Raw genomic sequence first — 20,607 nt, 5'->3', positions numbered from 1 at the left:
CGAAAAAATGCCTGTTCCATGCAAAATCCAAAGACGTGAATGCATTATGACCACGTCACAAAGCAGCTGCATCTTATTAAACTTTCCTTGGAGACAAACTGGAACAGGACCACCAACACTCTGGGACATCAGAACCATCCACAGCAAAGCACATGTCTCTGTCTCACATACTAAAGCAATTGGGACAGTGCAATAGTCCAAGCATGAGGACTTACTGTAGGATGTCAAGTCCATAATGATTACACTGTGCTCTACAAATGGAACCACTGTCCTATGGCAGCTCCTTGCAGGGAAAAGCAAGAGCAAGTTGGCAGACAGGACAGCAGGGAAGAAGGGAAGTTTAGGGTCAAGATCCATTAAACAAATTCCTCAATGGGAAGTCCCTAAAGGTCATGCAGACCACTGTAGTTCTCACCCAGAAAGTACTCCTCACGTATAATAGAAACATAGAACACCAGGTTGGAAGGGACCACAAGGATCATCTGGTACAACCTTCCTTGGCAAAAGCACAATCTGGAAAGATGGCCCAGCATCCTGTACAGCTGAATCTTTAAAGTGTCCAATGTTGGAGAATCCACCACTTCCCTGGGGAAATTATTCTAGTGGCTGTTTGTTTTCATTGTGAAAAATTTCCCTCTTCTGTCCAACTGGAATCTTCCCAGGATTAACTTGTACCCATTGCCCCTCAATTTTTCCATGTGATTCCTTATAAAAAAGGAGTCTCCATCTTCCTTGTAGCCACCCTTTAAATACTGAAAAATGGTCTCCCCTAAGCCTTCTTTTTTCAAGGCTGAATGTAGAAAAGGAATTTTTGCACACAGCAAAAGCACCAGGTGCTTTGTGTCTGGGCTGAAGAAAATCAGAATCATGGGTGGGCCTGGGGTGTAGGTGCACCAAACTACCCTCAATGCATGATTTGTGAAGGATCACTAAGCACAGGGTGATCTCAAGGCTGCAGAGCTCCACTGGCAGTTCCTACTTTATTCCCCTGCAAGAAACCAGAGGTAGCCCCGGACTCTTTAGAAATCTTTGCATTTGCTTTTGCAACTTGCTCTGTAGTCTCCTCAGCTGTTGCAGAAAGCTCAAGTGTTTTGGGCTCAGCACTCAGATCACCCTGCCATTTCCAGAAAGAGCCTCAAAATCCAGCTGTTCCTGCAGAGGCAGAACAAATACTGCTGCTTAAGCTCCCCAGTAACCCTGTCTCTGCTCTTGAAGGGAACAAGGCAAATGTGTTTGGTCTTTTGGCTGAATGTTTGGAAACTGGAATGATGCTTTGCACAAAGCCCACCACACCCTTCCTGAGGGAGGGTACAGCTGGCAGCAGGATGTTTCAAGCTAATGCATGTGCTAGTAGCTGTGGGTCATGCGGAACTAGCTTTTTTTTTGCCCATCTGACAAAGCAAAACCAGATTTGGTGTGGGATTAGAATGGGAAGAGGATTGGATGGAGCAAGACGGTGTGATCAACTCCCCTCACTACTAATTGAACTTATACTGATCCAAAATGCACATAGAAGAAAGGTCAGTCAAAGGTTACTGTGGCAGAGGGATGCAGTTACACCTTGTGGGTTAGAAAGTCCCTAAATCACAGAATACCTTATGAAGAAAGTGCTGCTGTATTTGCTGACACGTTGGCTGGCTGCACAAAGCAGAACCCGCCTGGTGCTGTGGAAAAGTTCAGTTTCATCATTGCTAGCCCAGTGGCAAATCATAAAGACGGGCATAGTCTGCACCATGCACGGGATCCATGTGAAACATCACATTTCTGGATCTGGTATTAAGGCAATACAAGTCTATTGGAAAAGAGCTTTCTGTTTTCTAGTTAGTGAAGATGAACAGCTGAGCCAAACTGCTCAGCAGGGAGAGAACACGAACATAGTTCTTATCCTTCTCAAACGTCTGGCTCTAAACTATTTATAATCCTTCAATATTTTTTAACATATGCAAATAGCTCTGCATATATTTTTCTACTTATTCTATTTTGAACATACTGTCGCTTCTCTTCTAAAGTCCATACTGACCAACAGCAGCCATTTATCTAGTTCTCTTTATCTTAGCATTTCATAAGTACTAATGATACCTCTGTGAATATGTATATAATTAGGTATGCTAGCGTTCTCTTCCTTCTGTTGAAGAACAAAAGAAGGAAGGTAGAAAAGGTAAAGCATGGACTTTTGTAAACACTTAAGCACCTAATTCCCACTGAAATTCAGGAATTCCAGGCTAAATCATGCTTGAGACCACAGTGAAAGAGCTGTGAGGTTACTTGATCAAATTCTGGTTTTCCTAGTTTAGCTTCACTGCCCTCCAAGGCTTTTGGCTATCGTGAAAGTGAAACATACAGATTAGGATTATGAGTATGAGCCAGAAAATGAAGATACTGCAGGATATTAAAGAATGTTTGTCTGAAAAGTCACTTTCCTGTGCTGTCACAGTTTATATTTCTGCCTGTTTAAGCAGTGCCAATGATATGTGTTGGGTTTTTTACAACTTAAGAAGAGTAGAACTGCTCCAATAGTGCTGAACTATCAAGTGCTTATGCTGTGCAACTATACAACGATCTACAGGCTGAAGAGGACCAGCTGCCAGACAATCAATCTCTTTTTTTTAGTATAGGTTATAAGCCCATCTCAGAGCCAACAGAGGGGAACGTTGTCTGTGCCATAGCAGATTTGGTGCAACATCTTACTAAAGCTTTCCTAAACTTAAATTTATCTTACTTTAACCATGGCTTTGCACTAAAAGATGTTTTCATCTGCCATCTCTTGATGTGAGGTGGTGTATCTCCAGCTAGTGCATCGAATAGATGCTGTTACTTCAGCCATTACTGCTTAAGCTGCCACAATCAAGTTTCTGATGGAGTTATCAATGCTCCAGAAGTCAGAAGAGTGAGAAGGTCACATTAGTCATCATAACCAGAGATTACTGCCAAGTGTCATCCTAGTTGGCTGGGGTAAAGCAAGGAGAGGCTAGAGCCAGTTCCCAAGATTCATCTGAGCTCATCTGTCAGCCCCATTAATAAATCTATCATGTCTCAATGCTACTGATATGGAGCACGCAAGGACCTCTCTTATATTTTCTGTACCACAGATAGTGCATAAAGAAATTCACATTGTGAGCATCCAGCACATCCTCCAAAGAAGGGATCTAAATATCACCATGAACAATGTGTGCTCAAGGTGTTCCACAGTCAGTAAAGCTAACAAGGCTTTAGACTGTACTAGAGGAGCGATGCTATGGAAGAGGTTATAATGGCTTTGCAGAAATCAGTGACATGCTGTGGTGGGTTGACCTTGGCTGGCTGCCAGATACCCACCCAGCTGCCCTCTCCCTCTCCTCCACAGAACAGAGGGAGAAAATAAGATGAAAAAGCTCGTGGGTCAAGATAAAGACAGCGAGATCACTTATCAATTACAGTCAAAGGCAAAACAGACTGGACTTGGGGAAAACATTTGTTGCCAATTAAAACAGGTGTGGATAGTGAGAAACAGATAAACCAAAACACCACCTCCTCCCCTTATTTTCAGTCTGCCCCCAGCTTCAACTTTACTCTTCATTCCTGATTCCTCTACCTCTGCCCAACTCCGAGCAGTGGACGGATTGGGGGCTTGTGGTGAGTTCACAGCAGCTCCTCTGTGTCACCCCTTCCTCCTGATGCTTTTCCCCTGGTCTGGTGTTGATCATTCCACAGGTTCTTTAGGATAAATCTGCTCTAGCACGGGGTCTCCACAAGCTGCAGTTCCTGTCAGGAGTCAGTATGGGCTATCAATGCATGGTTCTCATGGGTGTCCCCACTTCTGCTGCCAAACCTTTGCCAACAACACCCAAAACACATATGCTTTGGAAAAGAGCTAGCAAAGAGCTACAGGTGAGGGCAATAACAGTAATTACAGAAAGTAAAGGTTTTTATGTAGGACTCATAAGAAAGAATAGGAGGTCTAAGCTTCAAAAATATGCAAATTATAAGAGACATGGTAGAGGTATATGCATTAGGAAACAGCATGGAGGTTTGACTTACTTATGAGTTCTTGTGAGGACATGACGGGATCCAGAAAGATGTGTGGGCAATACCTGATGTATTTTGAAACTATTAAAGCAAATGCCTTATTTTGCAAACCAGTTAATGGGTAGCTTTCATCTGACCTAACTTCAGATATCTGCAAGGGAGGTGTCTCAATCTGAGCCAGCTACCCTTTGCAGTCAGGAGAAAAAAAAGAGATGGAGGCCCCCAGAGTGTGTGATTCACTTAACCTATTTTAGAGAGATATGAGTCACACAGTGGTAGTGCCTAATTTCTCCCCACAGATTATAATGGCAACCAACTCAGATGCACAGGTAGATGAATCCCATCTAACACATCCAATAAAAGGAACATTTGCCATTAAGCTATTTTTGACTAAATAATACTAATAAAAATTATCTCCTGCTTTGGCGTATCAGCGAGATAATCAACTCCTTTAGGAGAAGCTTTTGCTACAGGTAGGTTATTGCAGTCAACTCTCTTCACTACAGATCTTCCTTTGAAACATCTAGTACCGGATACAATATGAGGTACAACAGAGGACGGACTTCATTCTGCAGGACTCCTGTGCCCTCAGTGTAGAATATAGCCATGTTTTTATGGATATAGAAGGAAGATAGGACCTAAACTAAGGTTTATGGTATCTCTGTAATACCAATGCACATATTTTTGAGTGTTATTTTTGCCATTCTTCCCTGTTGAGAAAAAGAAGTAAAGATGAGTTCTTTGTTCTGATCATTACCATTTATCAGAATGATCTTGGTCGTTGCCTGAAGGCAACACTGATGAAATGCCCCTGCAACAGCAGGAAGACATCTAAATGTGATGTTTCTAGCTCCTTTCGTATTGCCTTTCTTTTGGAGGGTAGCTTTTTCCAACATGACAGTGTTTGCATGGCTCAGATGAGCCCTGTTGCTAAGAAACAAGTCCCAACTGTGCCTTTAAAACTCTGCCTTTAACCATATAACTCAAGGAAATATTTTTCTTTTCATTTCACTGTACTGGGTGTTTTTATGATGATTTAACTCTGATCTGACTCTTGCAGTTACATTTCTATCACAACCTTCTGGGACAGGACCCATTCTTTTTCCATTGTCTGTGCAGTGTCATGGTCACCTACACAGCTGTATAAATAACATATTTTTAAACAGTACATTTTAAGGTCACATTTTGCACACAATTGTGCTGTAAACAAGAAGAAATACAGTGGGGCCTATGTACTTCAAATATCTGTTAATTCTAACCTACAAAGTACCGTACAAATCAGTGCTCTTTCAGATGGCAACTCCACAGTGCATCTGTGCTTGTTTGGATTTGGGTTTTTTGCCATGTACTAATTCAAACATGCTGAGGTCCCCCTTGTGCGTAGCTTTCACAGGCATAAAGCAGATCACAGGATCACATGAGGGAGTAACCAGCACATCCAAACTACAAACTGCCTTGTCCTTCCTACCTATTTATTGCATTTTCATTAATGCATGGTCCAGACAACACCTTGATTCCTGACAAAGTCCGAGAGTGTTGGGAGATAGTTCATTAAAACCAGTTTTCACTAAAGCAGAGCTGCATGATCTGAGGCACTGAATTACAAGAAGTCCATATATATTCTTTTGCCAGTTCTGCCACCAACTTCCCAGACAATCTTCAGCAGGTTATTTTCTCTGACTTATCCATTCGGACTGCGAACAGTCTAAGCGTGTGACACAGCTCTTCCTTCATATTTCTGCATCATAACAGGACTTGACTGTAGGCTGTACTTCACTACTCAGCTCTTCTCACACCAGTAAACAGTGGTCTTCTTAGGAGAGACTTAAATCACAGGCACTGGAATAAGGTCTCATGTCATTTAGGTATCACCATATTCTGGTATTTAAAGGGTGGCTGTAAGGAAGATGGAGACTCCTTTTTTATAAGGAATCACATGGCAAAAACGAGGGGCAATGGGTACAAGTTACTGCTGGGGAAATTCCAATCAGACAGAAGAGGGAAATTTTTCACAATGAGAACAATCAGCCACAGGAATAGTCTCCCCAGGGAAGTGGTGGGTTCTCCAACGTTGGACACTTTAAAGATTCAGCTGTACAGGGTGCTGGGCCATCTTGTCCAGACTGTGCATTTTGCCAAGAAAGGTTGGACCAGACGTGGTCCCTTCCAACATAGTATTCTATGATTCTTTCTACAAAACATACTAAAGAACATTTACTAGTTTATGAAGTATCATAAATATTTAAAAGAAAAACATATTTGTGAGACAGAAAGCAGAATAAGTTTTGTGATGCAACAGCCTCAGATTTTCAGTCTTGGTTGCTGGCTAATTTGGGAAATACACAGTATCACAGTATGTTTGGCATCGGAAAGGACCTCAAAAGATCATCTAGTCCACTCCCCCTGCTGGAGCAGGAACGCCTAGGTGAGGTCGCACAGGAACATGTCCAGGTGGGTTTTGAATGTCTCCAGAGAAGAAGACTCCACAACCTCCCTGGGCAGCCTGTTCCAGTGCTCTGGCACCCTCACTGAGAAGAAGTTTCTTCTCAAATTTAAGTGGAAACTCTTGTGTTCCAGCTTGATCCCATTATCCCTTGTCCTATCATTGTTTGCCACTGAGAAGAGCCTGGCTTCATCCTCGTGGCACTCACCCTTTATATATTTATAAGCATTAATAAAGTCCCCCCTTAGCCTCCTCTTCTCCAAACTAAAGAGACCCAGCTCCCTCAGCCTTTCTTCATAAGGGAGGTGCTCCACTCCCTTAATCATAACAGTTCTCAATGGGTGTCCTACTTGGTATTGCAACTTAGAAAGAGTCTTATCTGGTTTTAAGTGCAATATAAGAGCTCAATTCTGCAACTCTTATTTACAGAAAGTACTACTGTTTACAGGAACAACCTCACAGGGTCAGCTCCATGTTACAAGAAACAGCAAAAATGCTGAGCAGAGGGGAGGCAAAATGGTTCTGGAGGCTCAACACCACATTGCTCTGCATGTTGTGGATTCTTGGTTCTGACATGTGGTTTACCTTGAAATGGGAACATGTTGCACCTGTTTTGCACCGTTGCAAACGTTTGTTGCTCCAAGCAATGTGACCTGGAGTTCCTATAGAAACTAAAAGGGGGACATCCTCTCTGACCAGTTCTGCCTTGGCACACAGAGAGTAAATGAGCACTGAAATAACATCTGATGGATTAAAAGCACTGGTGTGAGAGCAGAACATATACACACATGGGCCAGATTTTCAATTGTATCATGCATACCACATTTTAGCTAATATACAGAAGAAAAATCTTTTATTCCTGTGCCAATAAAACTAAGGGAGGACTGTTACCATTTATTCATCTGAGCTTCAGTAAAAGAAGGATCCATCATGTAATTGCTAAGCAAGAGTGGTTCCTGGGAACTAGTGTTTGGTCTACACTCTATTCTTGGCTCTACCACAGGTTTCTTCTCTCAGCTGCACAAAGCACAAGGACACAGATCCTACTTCTTAACCAGGTTGCCTTGAATCTACCATCCAAAGTGGGAATACCAAGGCTTAATTCTGACAGAAATGAGAATTTGCATGTTGGCACCCTTATGCATAAGGAGTTACTTGGATCAAGATGGGTTGGCGACACAGAATGGCTGATGGCTAAGCACAGAGTCCTCTCCCTTCTCTCCAGACCCCATGGCTTGATTGAAGCTCTGCTTTGCACTTTTGCAGCTCCCTACACCTCTGCAGCATGGGTGTAAAAGAACACTCATGTTCCATGGCAGTATATGATATAAGGGGCTAGCTCTCAAGGCACAAAAATGTACAGCTGCCCAATGTAAACAAGATAAGAGATCATCTCAGGGAGTGAGCTTCAAAGGAGTGCCAGGAGAATCGATTTCAATGTTGGTTTTGTGGGATGTGTGGGAGAAGCAGAGGACTGAGTGAAATAAGTACTCAGGTTGTCAATGTGTAAAATTACCTTCTAGATTTAAAAGAGAAAACAAGAGAACATTTCTGTATTCCCAATTGCCAGTGACTGTACTTTCTGTGCTCTTTTCTCTCTTTTACATGAGACAAGGAACCATCCCACCAGCTCTCTGTAGTCACAATGAAATTTCAGTAGGAGGAAAAAAATCTCGTGATGCTGAGACTATTTTTTTTAATTTATTATTTGCTTTCTAAAGCCACTGCTAAGGTTTCTCTGGTATTGAACAGTTTGTTGGGTGCAGTGCTAATGAACAGAGATGTGCAGCAAAAAACATTATCATCCTTGCAATACAGACAGGAAGATATGGCAACGCTTTCACAATTAGATAGATTGAGAGATAACTTAATGGCCCAATCCAGAGAATCCACATTAACTAAATTGTCCAACTACATAAAAACCAATGTTTCCATTTCAACGGATTACTCGATAACTAGTCTGGTGCAAATGAGTTTGGAAATAGGTCTGATTTGATGCAATCATTTCACAAAGACAGAAGGAAGGTATGGGGAACTATACCAATCCCACAGCTAGAAAGGGATTTTCTGGCTACACCTCACAAATATCTCAATTAGTGAGCAGTCCTCTCTCACAGTCCTAAAGCCTCTATGAACCCCTGATGTTAGGACAGCAGCTCCAGAGTGGGCAAGGAGAGTTTTATGTCCTTACACTGTTTTGTGCATGTAGATCCAAGGAGGTCCAGCTGTGCTTTTAGTTATAATTTAGTCTTCAGACCCTTGGAACCAATTTTCAGTGGTAAGGAAACGTAAAGCTTCCTGACTCCAAAACAGTATTTGCAAGAAGACATGAAAAAAAAGCTTTCCATTTACAGGGAATCTAAATACCTAAACCTTGATGCAAGAGATTATTTCATCTTACTATAAAGAACCTAGTCCTGACCAATGTCAGTGAAACAGGTCTGACTATATGGCAGTCTCCACATGGTGATTTCTACAGTGTCAAGTTGCCATCTCCTTTCCCCAACATGGCATAGCAAATACAGTGTTGGATATTCACACACAAAAAAATCATGTTTATGGAAATCGAATTGTCATGGCAACAGAAGAGGCCTTGCAAGTATTTTTAAAACAGCAAATAAACAAAATTCATTTATTAAATTTAAAATCCACTACTTTATGAAAGCACTTAAACAGGTCTTCTACCTACATCAGGAAGAAATAATTTAAGCCCAAGATCTCACATCACCATATTGGCATACGTAATAGACTTATGCATATAAAAAAATGTATTTTAAACTTTAAAAAGTAAAACTGTTTCAGCTGGACAGTGCTATACTAATGTGGTCATTTGGCTTATTTTATTTCAGGTAAAACAGTTTCATATAAATCTGATTCATACTTTGCAAAATGACTCAACTTTTTAACACAGTAAACTTATAACAATGGCTCATTATAATCTAGTTTATTAACCTTCATTAAAATCTCAGTTCTTCAAGGGCTTGTAACACCTAAAAATGTACAAACACTTTTTAAAACAACATTCTTATACGGTTCCATTGAATTTTTTTCCAACACAACCTCAAATTTAATTTGACCATTTAGTCTTTGTGTTCTTTACAAACTTGCTTATGTTATAACTGAAACAAAATGCTTATCCACAAACTCAGAGCATTTCTAAGTTTTGTGTAGATATGCATCAATACTTGTGGCAAACTGAGAGCTCAGCCCAGATAAATGAAAAGCTGGTGAGATATTGGATAATTGTTTTTGATACGTTTCATTTCATATTCCCAAAGGTGGCAGCCTCAGTCCCCTGCGAATTCCCTTGTATATGCATTATTACTGAAGTTGAAAATGTGGTACAGATCAAATCACTGCAGTGAATGTGATTATGTTTCCAAGGGTTCCTCTACTGATTGTATTCACTCTTCCCTCTAGCCAGGTTTGACCATGATCCACTCTGGGTATATCCTTAATATCCTTTTTGTGTGTTCATACTGGGACTTTCAATGTAAATTAGTGTATTACCGATTGACTTTCATCATACATCTCACTTATATTTACTAGTCTGGATATTTCATGATCATATGCTCAAAGACATGAGTGTCCATGGTTTTGCCTAGTCTGGCGGAGTTTTAAATTAGTTAGCAATGTATCTACTTTTTTAAATTTAAAAGCTCAGTATAATATTGTTATGCTCCAATGCTGAAAAATCATGAATCAGGTTATCCAAAACTGACATTAAAAAAAAAATGTAATTAGTTCCTTGTCCCCTCTATCTCCTCCCCCTCTTTTTCTGAGACGGGATCATATCTTCAAATCCTGCTCCAAAGCCATGAGAGCTACATTTTTCTTCTCCTGAAAGCAGAAATTCTCATCTAATCAAGAGCCTCAAGGGACAGGGTTCTAAGGAAACACCAAATATTGTGACAGCCAGGATTGCACTGCTAGGCCTTTAGGGGGGCTGTCATGTAGTTAAGAGAGAATTTGTAACTCCCTTAGAATAGAAAAACTGAGCTTTGAACTGCCTTTATAACAAGAACTACATTGCTAGATGAAGGAGAAAGCAGCTTCTAAGTGGTAACATGGAGAGAAAACAATTTGTGGAAATAAGTGTTTTAAATCAAATATTCGAGTTTTGTCTATTTATTTTTCCCTTGACTACACACAATGAAACCTGGTAAGTTTATAACATCAGAAATCAACAAGTGAAATATAACTAGGTAGAATGGAACATGATTTTTCTCAGGCTCTTACAATCTTTTCATTTTGGGGCTCCTAGTTAACACAAATGCTCAAAAATTCTGGGAAGAGGAGGAAAAGGGATTAACTCCTTCACTTAATGAAAAAGCTCCTGGTCTCCAGCAGAACCAGGGAAACCCAGGTTTCACACTCCTGGAATCTCTAAAGCAAGCTTGGTCAACACTTTTCTTTCTCACGTGAGGCTGGTCTGTGTCAATGTCACATCCTGGGTCTGACCTGCAGTCGGTGATGTCTCAGGTCACCGTGTGCTGCTGGCTCCAGCTCTCCAAGAAGGAATACTACTGCCACACCAGCTGCCTCACACCACAACTGCTCCGGCTCACAGGCAGCATCCAAAAGGCAAGTGAGCTCTGACTGCCATTGCAAATAAGGTGTTGGACTGTGAACTGGAATAGCTGCAGCAGAGGTGGGCATTGCCTTCTGCTGCCCTTGCTGCTGGAGCAGTGACTTCCAGGAGAAGTAGTTTAAGGCACAGATAATGTTTTTAATTGCCAGCGAGGTCTGCCAGATGCCAGAACCTTTATACTAGTAAAATCCCAAGTACCAGACATAGGTACAACACTCTAACCTGGTTTACCTTCTTCTAGACATGGGCTGGAAGGAATATCTGATGAGGAGCAGCTGAGGACTCTGGTTTGTCTTGTTTGGAGAAAAGGAGGCTGAGGGGTGACCTTGTAGCTCTCTACAGCTCCCTGAGGGCAGGAATATGGAGAGAGAGGTGCTGAGCTCTTCTCCATGGTATCTGTCCTTGTTTCAGCTGGGATGGAGTTAATTTTCTTCCTAGTAGCTCGTATGGTGCTGTGTTTTGAATTTAGAATAAGAATAATGTTGATAACACACTGATGTTTTAATTGTTACTCAGTAGTCAAGAAGTTTTCAGCTTCTCAGGCAGTGCCAGGTGCACAAGGAGCTGGGAGGGGACACAGCCAGGATAGCTGACCCAGACTGACCAGAGGGATATTCCATACCATGGGATGTCATGCTTGGTATATATTTTGGGAGAAGCTGCCTGGGGAAATTGCAGCTTGGGGCCAGGTTGAGCATCGACCACTGGGTGGTGAGCAATGGCATTGCACATCAGGCGTTTCATATATTATTACTATTATAATTGATGTCATTGTTATTATTATTTCCCTTTCTGTCCTACTAAACTTTATCTTAACCCATGAGGTTTACTCCCCCCCCAAGTTCTGTCCCCCATCGCACTGGGGTGGAGAGGTGGTGACTGTCTGGTGTTTAGCTGCCCATCGGGTCAAACCACAACAACATTCAGTGACAAGACGTGTGGGAATGGTTCAAAGCTGTGTCAGTGAAGGTTTAGACTGGACATTAGGAAGCATTTATTTACCAAAAGGGTGGTCAAACACTGGAGCAGGCTTCCTTGAGAGGTGGTCGAGACCCCAAACCTGTCAGTGTTTAACAGGCATTTGGACAATGCCCTTAACAACATCCTTTAACCTTTGGTCAGTTCTGAAGAGGTCAGGCAGTTGGACTGGATGATCATTTTAAGTCCCTTCCAACTGAACTGTTCTATTTTGTTCTGTTTTTATTGACCAGCAGCTTTGCACGATGCTACAACCAAGTCCATATACACCCACTGTAGTGCTGCAACTGTGTAACTTTGATGTTGCAAAGTTCTAAAATGAAGACAAGTCCAAAGACAGAAGAAAGAATGTTACATGTTGGACTGAGTTTATATCTCATAGAAAATAAGAAGAAAGCTCTTTTCCTTTTCCCCTTTCCAGGTTACCTCTGAATGGAAGTTTTCATAAAGGAATTGCAAACTCCAGTCCCTTTTACAAACTTATGGACTATTTTAGAATGCCTTTACCATCCAGTCACTTCCTTCTCCACAAAATTCAGAATTGCATAGAATTGCATAGATTCTCCAGTTCATCTTTCTGCTTTATGCCAGCTGCTGCCACCTACGGGTGTGTTTGAGTTCAGGGTGTTGGATGCAATGTGATGGGCAAGAGCCAGAGGGACCTGGTTTCTGCTTCCTGCTCCTCTTTTTACAACCCTGAACAGCTCCAGAAACTCTTGATGCTCTTTTCATGGGGGAACAGAGAGAAAACGGCAGCAAACTGCTGCAAGGAGTGGTGCTTTATCAGAGCTGGTAAATCTCTGACACCCACGGATTCAGAGCAGGAGAACAATTCACCTCCATCCTGCAACACAGACTAAAGCATTCTCCTCATCCAAGTTACTTCTGCCTTCAAATCCTTTCACTCCTTTTCTCTCTTACTGCAAGAAGTCCCAGTTCTTTGGCCTTCTCACTAAATCTCTGCAAATGTAATTTTCTCCTTCTGGGCTTGATTCTCTATTTTTCTCCACGTCACACCCTTTGTCTGGAACAGCTTTCCAGACTCCTTAAAATTCAGTTGGTTTACTTGGCCATTTAACAGCTCTTCTCTCCTGTTTGCTCCCACCTTCACTCTTTATCTTCAAGTACATCTGTCCAAATTGCATTAAATGACAAACGAGACTGCAAGACGCTGAGCAAATCCTGTCTCCTTGTGTGTTCATTAAGTAATAAATACCTCCACAGAACTGCTTCAATGATAGCAGGGATCAAAAAACAGTGAACAAAAACATCACTGGCCATTTCTTTTGTCTTCTATTTTGATGGAAACAGAAGGCGTGAAGGAGGGGAGTGAAACTTGTTTGCATTTAAGTTGGTCTGGCACTGACAGCAATGCAAAAGCAGCAGCACTAGGTTAGTGCACAGCTTGACAGCAAAAATGAACCAAAAAGTCATTGTAAATGCAAGTAGAGCTCCACAGTTGACTTTTACCAACTACAAATGAAGAGCAAAAACTGACCAAAGGACATAAAGAGTACTAAATATTTGGACTGTGACAGAGACTGTAGTTGAGAACAAGGCGTTGTTGTGCTTTTGCCATGTATGCCCATAACTGTGTCTGTAAAGCACGGGCCATAGGAGGATGATGGCACGTACATAAGTGGCCATCTTGGCTGCGTGGATAAACTTAAGGAAGGGATACAGTGTAAGACACACAAAAGGAAGGAAGAAGAAGAATAAATTAAGTATTCAGGCAAGTATGGGCTAATAAAATACAACCACAAAGCAGAAAGCAGCCTTCTTCCTAAAATACAGCAGGGCATACCACTGGACACTGGATTAAAACTGAGGGGCCACATCAGATCCCTCAGCAGAGATAAAACCTTTTTTATTATTATTTTTTTATTTTATATATATATATTATTTTTTTTTTTTTTTGCTGATCAGAATACATAAACTGCAGTTGTCTCAACCAAGGAGCTACAAACCTGACATAATTTGGCATTTATTCTGATCACAAATTAGCTGCAAATCACTTTCGAGTTCTTCAAGCTTGTTTGTCATTCTAGATGGTCCAGACACTTCATGTCACAAAAATATTCCTGACTACCCTGTACTGGCAATATTGTTGAGTAACTGTTCAATACGATCAGCCAAGTAAGTTATGTAAGACATCTAAATTTCTCACTTAAATCTCTGTTGTATTTATATTTTTTAAAGGGAAAAAAAAATAAGAAGAGGAAGAAATCAATGGCCTTCTCCCCGCTGACAAGAACAGGACCTGCAGGAGTAGAAACCTGCAGATTCAGTTGTTCTTGTGCCCAACTTTACCTCACCTTGAGGAGTATCTACAGCACAGCTGGTAGCACTACTACCAGCAATGGAGCAGTAGCCTGAATGCACACGTTTTATCGCAGGTCTCCTTTCCCACCTTGTGCAAGCCAATGAAGAAATCACCATCAAGAACTTATTGATCTTTTCAGCGGAAAATACAAACCCCAGAGTGAAGTCTACTGACTTTTGTTTGTTTTCTTTGTTTAACTAGGGCAACAAAGATGATTAAGGGAGTGGAGCACCTCCCTTATGAAGAAAGGCTGAGGGAGCTGGGTCTCTTAGGTTGGGAGAAGAGGAGACTAAGGGGTAACCTCATTAATGTTTATAAATATGTAAAGGGTGAGTGTCACGAGGATGGAGCCAGGCTCTTCTCGGTGGCAAACAATGATAGGACAAGGGGTAATGGGATCAAGCTGGAATACAACAGGTTCCACTTAAATTTGAGAAAAAACTTCTTCTCAGTAAGGGTGCCAGAGCACTGGAACAGGCTGCCCAGGGGGGTTGTGGAGTCTTCTTCTCTGGAGACATTCAAAACCCACCTGGACATGTTCCTGTGTAACCTCATCTAGGCGTTCCTGTTCCAGCAGGGGGATTGGACTAGACGATCTTTTGAGGTCACTTCCAACCCCAAACATACTGTGATACTGTGAACTATGCTCTCATGAACAAATAGCTTGTTTCTGCAGGCTACCAGTGGTCTATACGTCAGAGGATGAAAGGCAACATTAGCTAAAGAATTCCAGCAGTAAAGTCCACAAATACAACTTCATACAAGCACTTGAAAAGACCTTTGTTTTCCACAAATCAGCTTGTAAATCACCCAGATTGATTGATTTACATGTCCATGGGAAAAAAAAAAATTAAAAAGGATCATACATGACAAAGCAAGTTTGAGATTTTAATGCACAGATGTTTAAAAACCCTGATTTCTTTTTTGCAATATTTGTCCTACTGTAGATAAGAAAATGAGTTTTTTCTTTGAAATTCTTTGTTTCAATAATGAAGGCAATGGATGTTTACTTGAGGCATCTATTTACCGTTCTAACAAAAAAAATAAAACTGGTATTGATAATTTTATGCAGATCTCATTCCTGCAGCTTTCCTGAGTGTTCTGTTCTGTGCTTCCATTCAGCTCTTTGGTGAGCTCATTCTGCTGAAGAGAGCTGTGGCTTCTAATGAGAGCCTTCTGCAGATGCTTGGCTTCTGTAAATCGAGCATTAACACCATCTTTACATAGCTGAAGGTCTAGCCCTTGAACACTATCAAGACTGAAGCAGAATAAGCAGCAGAAGACTCGTGACATGGAGCTGACACATTGAGGAACAGGAGAGCTGTACACCATGGAAGAAGAATTCAGTGGGCTGGGAATCATGCCTCCTTTCTCTAGCTGCCTGGGAGAGGCTGTCACTCATCACCATCTCCACCGGCTATTTCATGGCACATGGGTGGCTGCTCTCCTACCTTGCACTAACATAATTTTATGCTACGTGTTTCAATTAGTCTCTACCTAAAAATAGTACACGTGTATCATTCAGGCTCTGATCCAAAAGTCCACCCCCTTCCTGACAGAAGGGATTAATCTTGGAGAATACCTCATACTTTCAGATAATTCCACTCAGTCCTCATGTTCTCCTCAAGTTCTCTCCCTTCATTTCCCCCCTCCCACACACGTGATGTCAAGGCAAGGAAAAATGGGTAGGAAGAAGGGCAAGATTCCCATGTATCAGCTCAGGGAATGACAAGGAGCCAGATCTTCTCCCACGCTGACTGGCAGCTCCAAGAGAACACAGTCTGCCAGCTAAAGGGCATGGCCAGCCCATTCTCTCACTTGCCATCTGCAGCACGTACCAGCTGGAGGTGCACACTGCTCAGTCCTGTGGAACGGAAAAAGAGAGGATATACCACCACTTATCTCTGCTGGCGTCATCACCTTCCATCCTCCAGAGCTCATTACCACATGATTTGGCCCTGAGGTATCAGAGCCTGCTCCAGAAGAAGACCTAAGCCAGACTGGAGGTTACAGTGTCTGTGGCATAGGGTGCCTGTGGCAGAGGTGGAATGCTAGCAGCCAACAGCATGATGGCTTTTCCTACAGCGGTTGTTGAGAACAGCAGCTCCCTCTTCTCCCTTTCATGCTTTCTGCTCCTTTTATGAACCTTCACAAGGGACATGTTCATCACAGCCCAGCCCTGCAGCCCTATCGGATGCAGGTGAGGAAGACCGCACTGGACCACGGAAAATTCTGGTCCAGGATGTCTCCACGTGGTTGTGTCTATCACAGTGTGTAATTTCAAGGCTGTTCTGCAAAACAGATTACAAGTAGATGGGCTAATCAAGCTTTTTTAGGTTGTAATCAGTCTGAATTTTAAATTTTGGCAAGGCAGAAGTTAACACATCCCCTGGGCATGAAAAATTTCCTTTGAGGCTTTTGTAACATAAATGCAAAGAGTAATTAAAACCCAGATTACAATGCATCTTAAAACCTGCAGTTCTGAGTTCCTACATAAAACCCTGAAAATTAACCAACTGAAAAAAACAAACTTACTATAAACAAAGAAGAAAGTGTTACTTCTCCTGTCCAAATAGAGTACTACTGCAAAACATAAATACCATAAAGGAAAAATAAACTAGATTTTTAAAATTCTCAGGTCTCATCCTCATAGATGACTCCCATAACACAGGAAAGATAATCTAACTGAAAAACGTACAGGCTTTCAGATGCTGAGAGACTGCCTGAGTATTTGATAACCTGCACCAGAGTGCAAGTCCTATTTGGATACCACTGGTTTGAAGTACTGGGCATTAGTGAACACCTCAAATGCACTGGTCTCCAAACAGCAGAACACTCGTTGTATTTGTTGTTGTCCATTTTCTTGTCTATTCTGTTGGATTCTGAATCTTCATTGCAATTGCACCGCAGAGTCTGCACAAGAATGACAACTATGTGCAAAACAGATGAGGAATGAATTCAGGGACTGAAAAATAGAGAACTTCCATTACCACCTAAACACAGTCACACTCTCCACCTAAGCAAGGAAAATATACAGCAAGCCTGTGAAACATCATTTTAACATGTCATAAATCTGGAGTACAGAAATTGATGGGAATGTTGCCATTTACTTCACTGGGAACAGGCTCACATCCTAGATGTGAACACTTCACACCACAGCAAATATTATTTATTTTACAAGTGTTGCTCAGTTCAGCGAGATGGCCAAAGTGCGACAATGACACAGGATCTCTTTTTACCCTTACTATTCCTGCCAGGATATTTGTGCTCCTGCTGTTTCCCCTTGTGTGTGGGCTACGTGATATACGACAGGATGTGGCTGAGATTGTAAATATCTACATTCTAGTCAAGTATATCATCTCAGAGTAAATTTTCTATCAAAATGCATACGATATTAGCAGCTTCATTAAGAGAACAGTTCATTTACGTACGGACAAAGTGCTACGCTTTGCATTCAGAGTTTAGAACACATCTCCAAAATAATGCTTTTTGCCAGCCTGTGAGAATGCCACATGGAAGGATTTCTTTTGATTTCTGGTTTCCTTGTTTTGCTACTTTTGCAACAGAAGATCAGGAGGAACAGTGGTATAAAGAGGCAGAAAGTACCACTGAACTCAGTGCACAAAATGCAATATTTTTTTTTAATCTTCACCTGTTTTTTAAAAAAAAAAAAAAACCAAAGCCCTGTTTCAGCCAGTCAATGCTAATGCAACCAACATGGCTGCAAAGTCCAGATTCATCTCCCAGGCTTTCAAGCCAGAAGGAACTGGGACCCCTGTACACCTGCCTTTCAAAAGGAAGCAATACCTGCTGCCATTCTTTGCTGACGCCTCCATGTGTGAGCATCCCCGCAGCAGCGAGCAGCCGGAGAGCTCCAGACAGATAACCACACCTCTAAACCAGGTCTGGCATGAGGCTGGCTATGGGGATCCACCTTCTAAGGATGAAGCAAGAACACTGAGGGTTTTCTAGTGTACTGTGAAAAGCAGCACAGTATGAAGAATAAGATCATTCCAATGAGGTAAAGGGTACAGTGAGTCAGGTTTTTTTCTTGTATGTCTACAGTGAAGGTGTAGTGTCTTCAATGCCAACAGAAAACTACATTCACTTTGAAAGCTCTGGCTTTGAACAGCTCTCTCTGAAGATGGTGGGAAATAAAGTGCTAAATAACAGTAACCTAAACTACCATCAGAGCACTCAACTAGAGAGTTTATGTTTGATTCATCACTCCAGGTTCTTTAGGTGTCTGCACACAAGGGCTGTGAAAACAACACACCTGAGCACACAGCATTACGTCTGGAAGCGCATACGCCAATGCCGTTCTTCTCACAGGAAAATTCTGAGGTATTTCAAAAGGTGGAAGTTTTCCTCTGGAATCCACATTCAGAGCAAACACACTGAATACCAATGGCTTCTACACATTGCACATAGTATACCACTCAGACTTAGGTAATACTTTAATCAGAAACTTAAGAATTTCAGATTCATTTAAAAATTAAGCCACCTGAAACACATGAGGCAGGTAAGGGCAGGGCAGTAGCTCTTTAAAAGCAGGGCAAGCTGCAGTGACCATAGTAGCAGAAATAGTGGTAATGAATAAACCATGAGAAACTCAAGGTATGGACTGATGGGTTGTGTTTCCTTTGGGATTTTTAAAATGTGACTGTTTTGCTTGCAGCTAGAATACTTGTATTTAGCTTTGTGTTCCAGGTGCCTTTGTAGTGGTTAAACTCTAGTCCCGGTTGTAGTAAGCAAGTATTTCCTAATTAAAAAGGAGGAAAGGGAAACTTAGAAGGGATTGTAGCCACAGTTTAGGAATGTGTTACCCGAGCTACTCACTAGGGACTTCATATTGAGAAACTGAATCCCCAGTTCCTCCAGACATCGGTTCCTTGGAGTAATGGTACAGGACCGACATTTTTAAGGGGTCTCCTTAGGAAGCTTGAGATGAGGGGTTCTGAAAGTTCACCTTTGCTGGTGGGTGATGTGGGCACTCTGCCTCTTGGTCCTCCAACTAAAATTACAGCTCGCAAGAGCCCTAACAGCTGAAGCCTTTCCCGTGAACCACAGGATTCCCAGCGTCTGGCCGTATCCCGCCTGAAGGCTGGGAAAGCGCGGGGATGCTCAGCCCCCACAAGCCGGAGACCGGCCTCTGCCTGGCTGAGTCACACGGCGAAGCCCCGCCGCGTACACGGCGGGGACGGGCGGGCTCCCCTCGTCCCGGGCACCGCTCACCGGCCGCGAGAAACGTGCCACCCCAAGGGGCGCGACGGCTGCGGCGGAGCCCGCATCCCCGCCGCGCTGCGCGGACGCTGCCCCGAGGGCCGGGCGACCGCGGGCAAATGGCTCTCCGCAGGGCCGCTCCCCCAGGAGCCGCTCCAGCCCCCGCGGGCGGCGACCGCTCCCCGCTCCCGCCGCAAAACTTTCCGCCGGAGCGCAGCGGCAGGCTCTTTCCCTCCCTCTTTCCCGCCTCCCTTCCTCCGGCGCCGTCGGGGAAAGTTGCCGCCGCGGCGGGGACCAGCTCCCCACAGAGATGGGCGCCGGCTCCGGTAAAGTAGCGGCAGGTGTGGGGAGCGCGCCCCGCCGCCGGCAGACGCTCGCCCCGCAGTCCCGCGCCTTGGAACATCCCGTCCCGGCTGCACGGCGGCGGCCGCCCTCCCGCCGCGCCCAGGGCTTGTGGAGCTCCTTACCCAGCCCCGGCACGAAGGTGTTGAGGAAGAGGCAGATGACAGCCACGGGGAACGGCATGTAGGGGATGGCGGCGCGCAGGGGGCCCTTCTTCTCCCGGACCTGCACCACCACCCCGCTGGAGGGGGCAGCGCCCCGGCTGGGCTCCGCGGCCGCCGCGCTCTCGCCGTCTTTGGGGAAGGGCTCCATGGCCGGCGCGGCCGAGGCTGCCGGTGCCCCGGCGGGCTCCCAGCTGCCGCCGCGCGCTCCCGCCGCCGCTGCGCGGCCCCGCCTGCGCACGGGTGCGCGCGCCCGCGCGCCCCCCTCCGCGGACCCCTCCCCTCGCGGGCCCCCGCCGCCGTTCCCGCCCAAGTCAGCAACCGATGTGGCCAACCGGCCCGGAACCGGCGGGACGGCGGCGCTGAGCGCTGGGCACAGCCCGCTGGGCTGCCCCCGGGCCGCCCACCCCAGCGCGGCTCCGCCGCGGCCGCTCTGAGGGGTCACCCCGCCCCAGGCTGCTGCTCCCCCTGGCCCGCCTGGCAAGAGAGGAGCTGCTCGGCTTGATCTTGGGGAAGGGGAAAAGCCATTTCAATATGAGAG

General features: G+C 43.8%; 1 protein-coding gene across 1 annotated transcript in view; it reads right to left on the bottom strand.

Annotated features, from left to right (window-relative positions):
- The window catches only part of STUM (stum, mechanosensory transduction mediator homolog), a gene marked incomplete at both ends in the record, with an annotated part of 44,261 nt that extends 24,044 nt beyond the window's left edge, over positions 1-20,217 (bottom strand). The window contains one exon of the mRNA XM_080342581.1: positions 20,031-20,217. Within this exon, the coding sequence (XP_080198707.1) occupies positions 20,031-20,217 (187 nt within the window). The remainder of the gene's footprint in view (positions 1-20,030) is intronic.
- Between the last annotated feature and the right edge of the window lie 390 nt (positions 20,218-20,607).

The sequence above is a fragment of the Nesoenas mayeri genome, assembly GCF_963082525.1.
Source record: "Nesoenas mayeri genome assembly, chromosome: 3".
Lineage (NCBI taxonomy): Eukaryota > Metazoa > Chordata > Aves > Columbiformes > Columbidae > Nesoenas > Nesoenas mayeri.
Note: the sequence above shows the minus strand (reverse complement) of the source record. Positions and strands in the feature narration are given on the sequence as shown.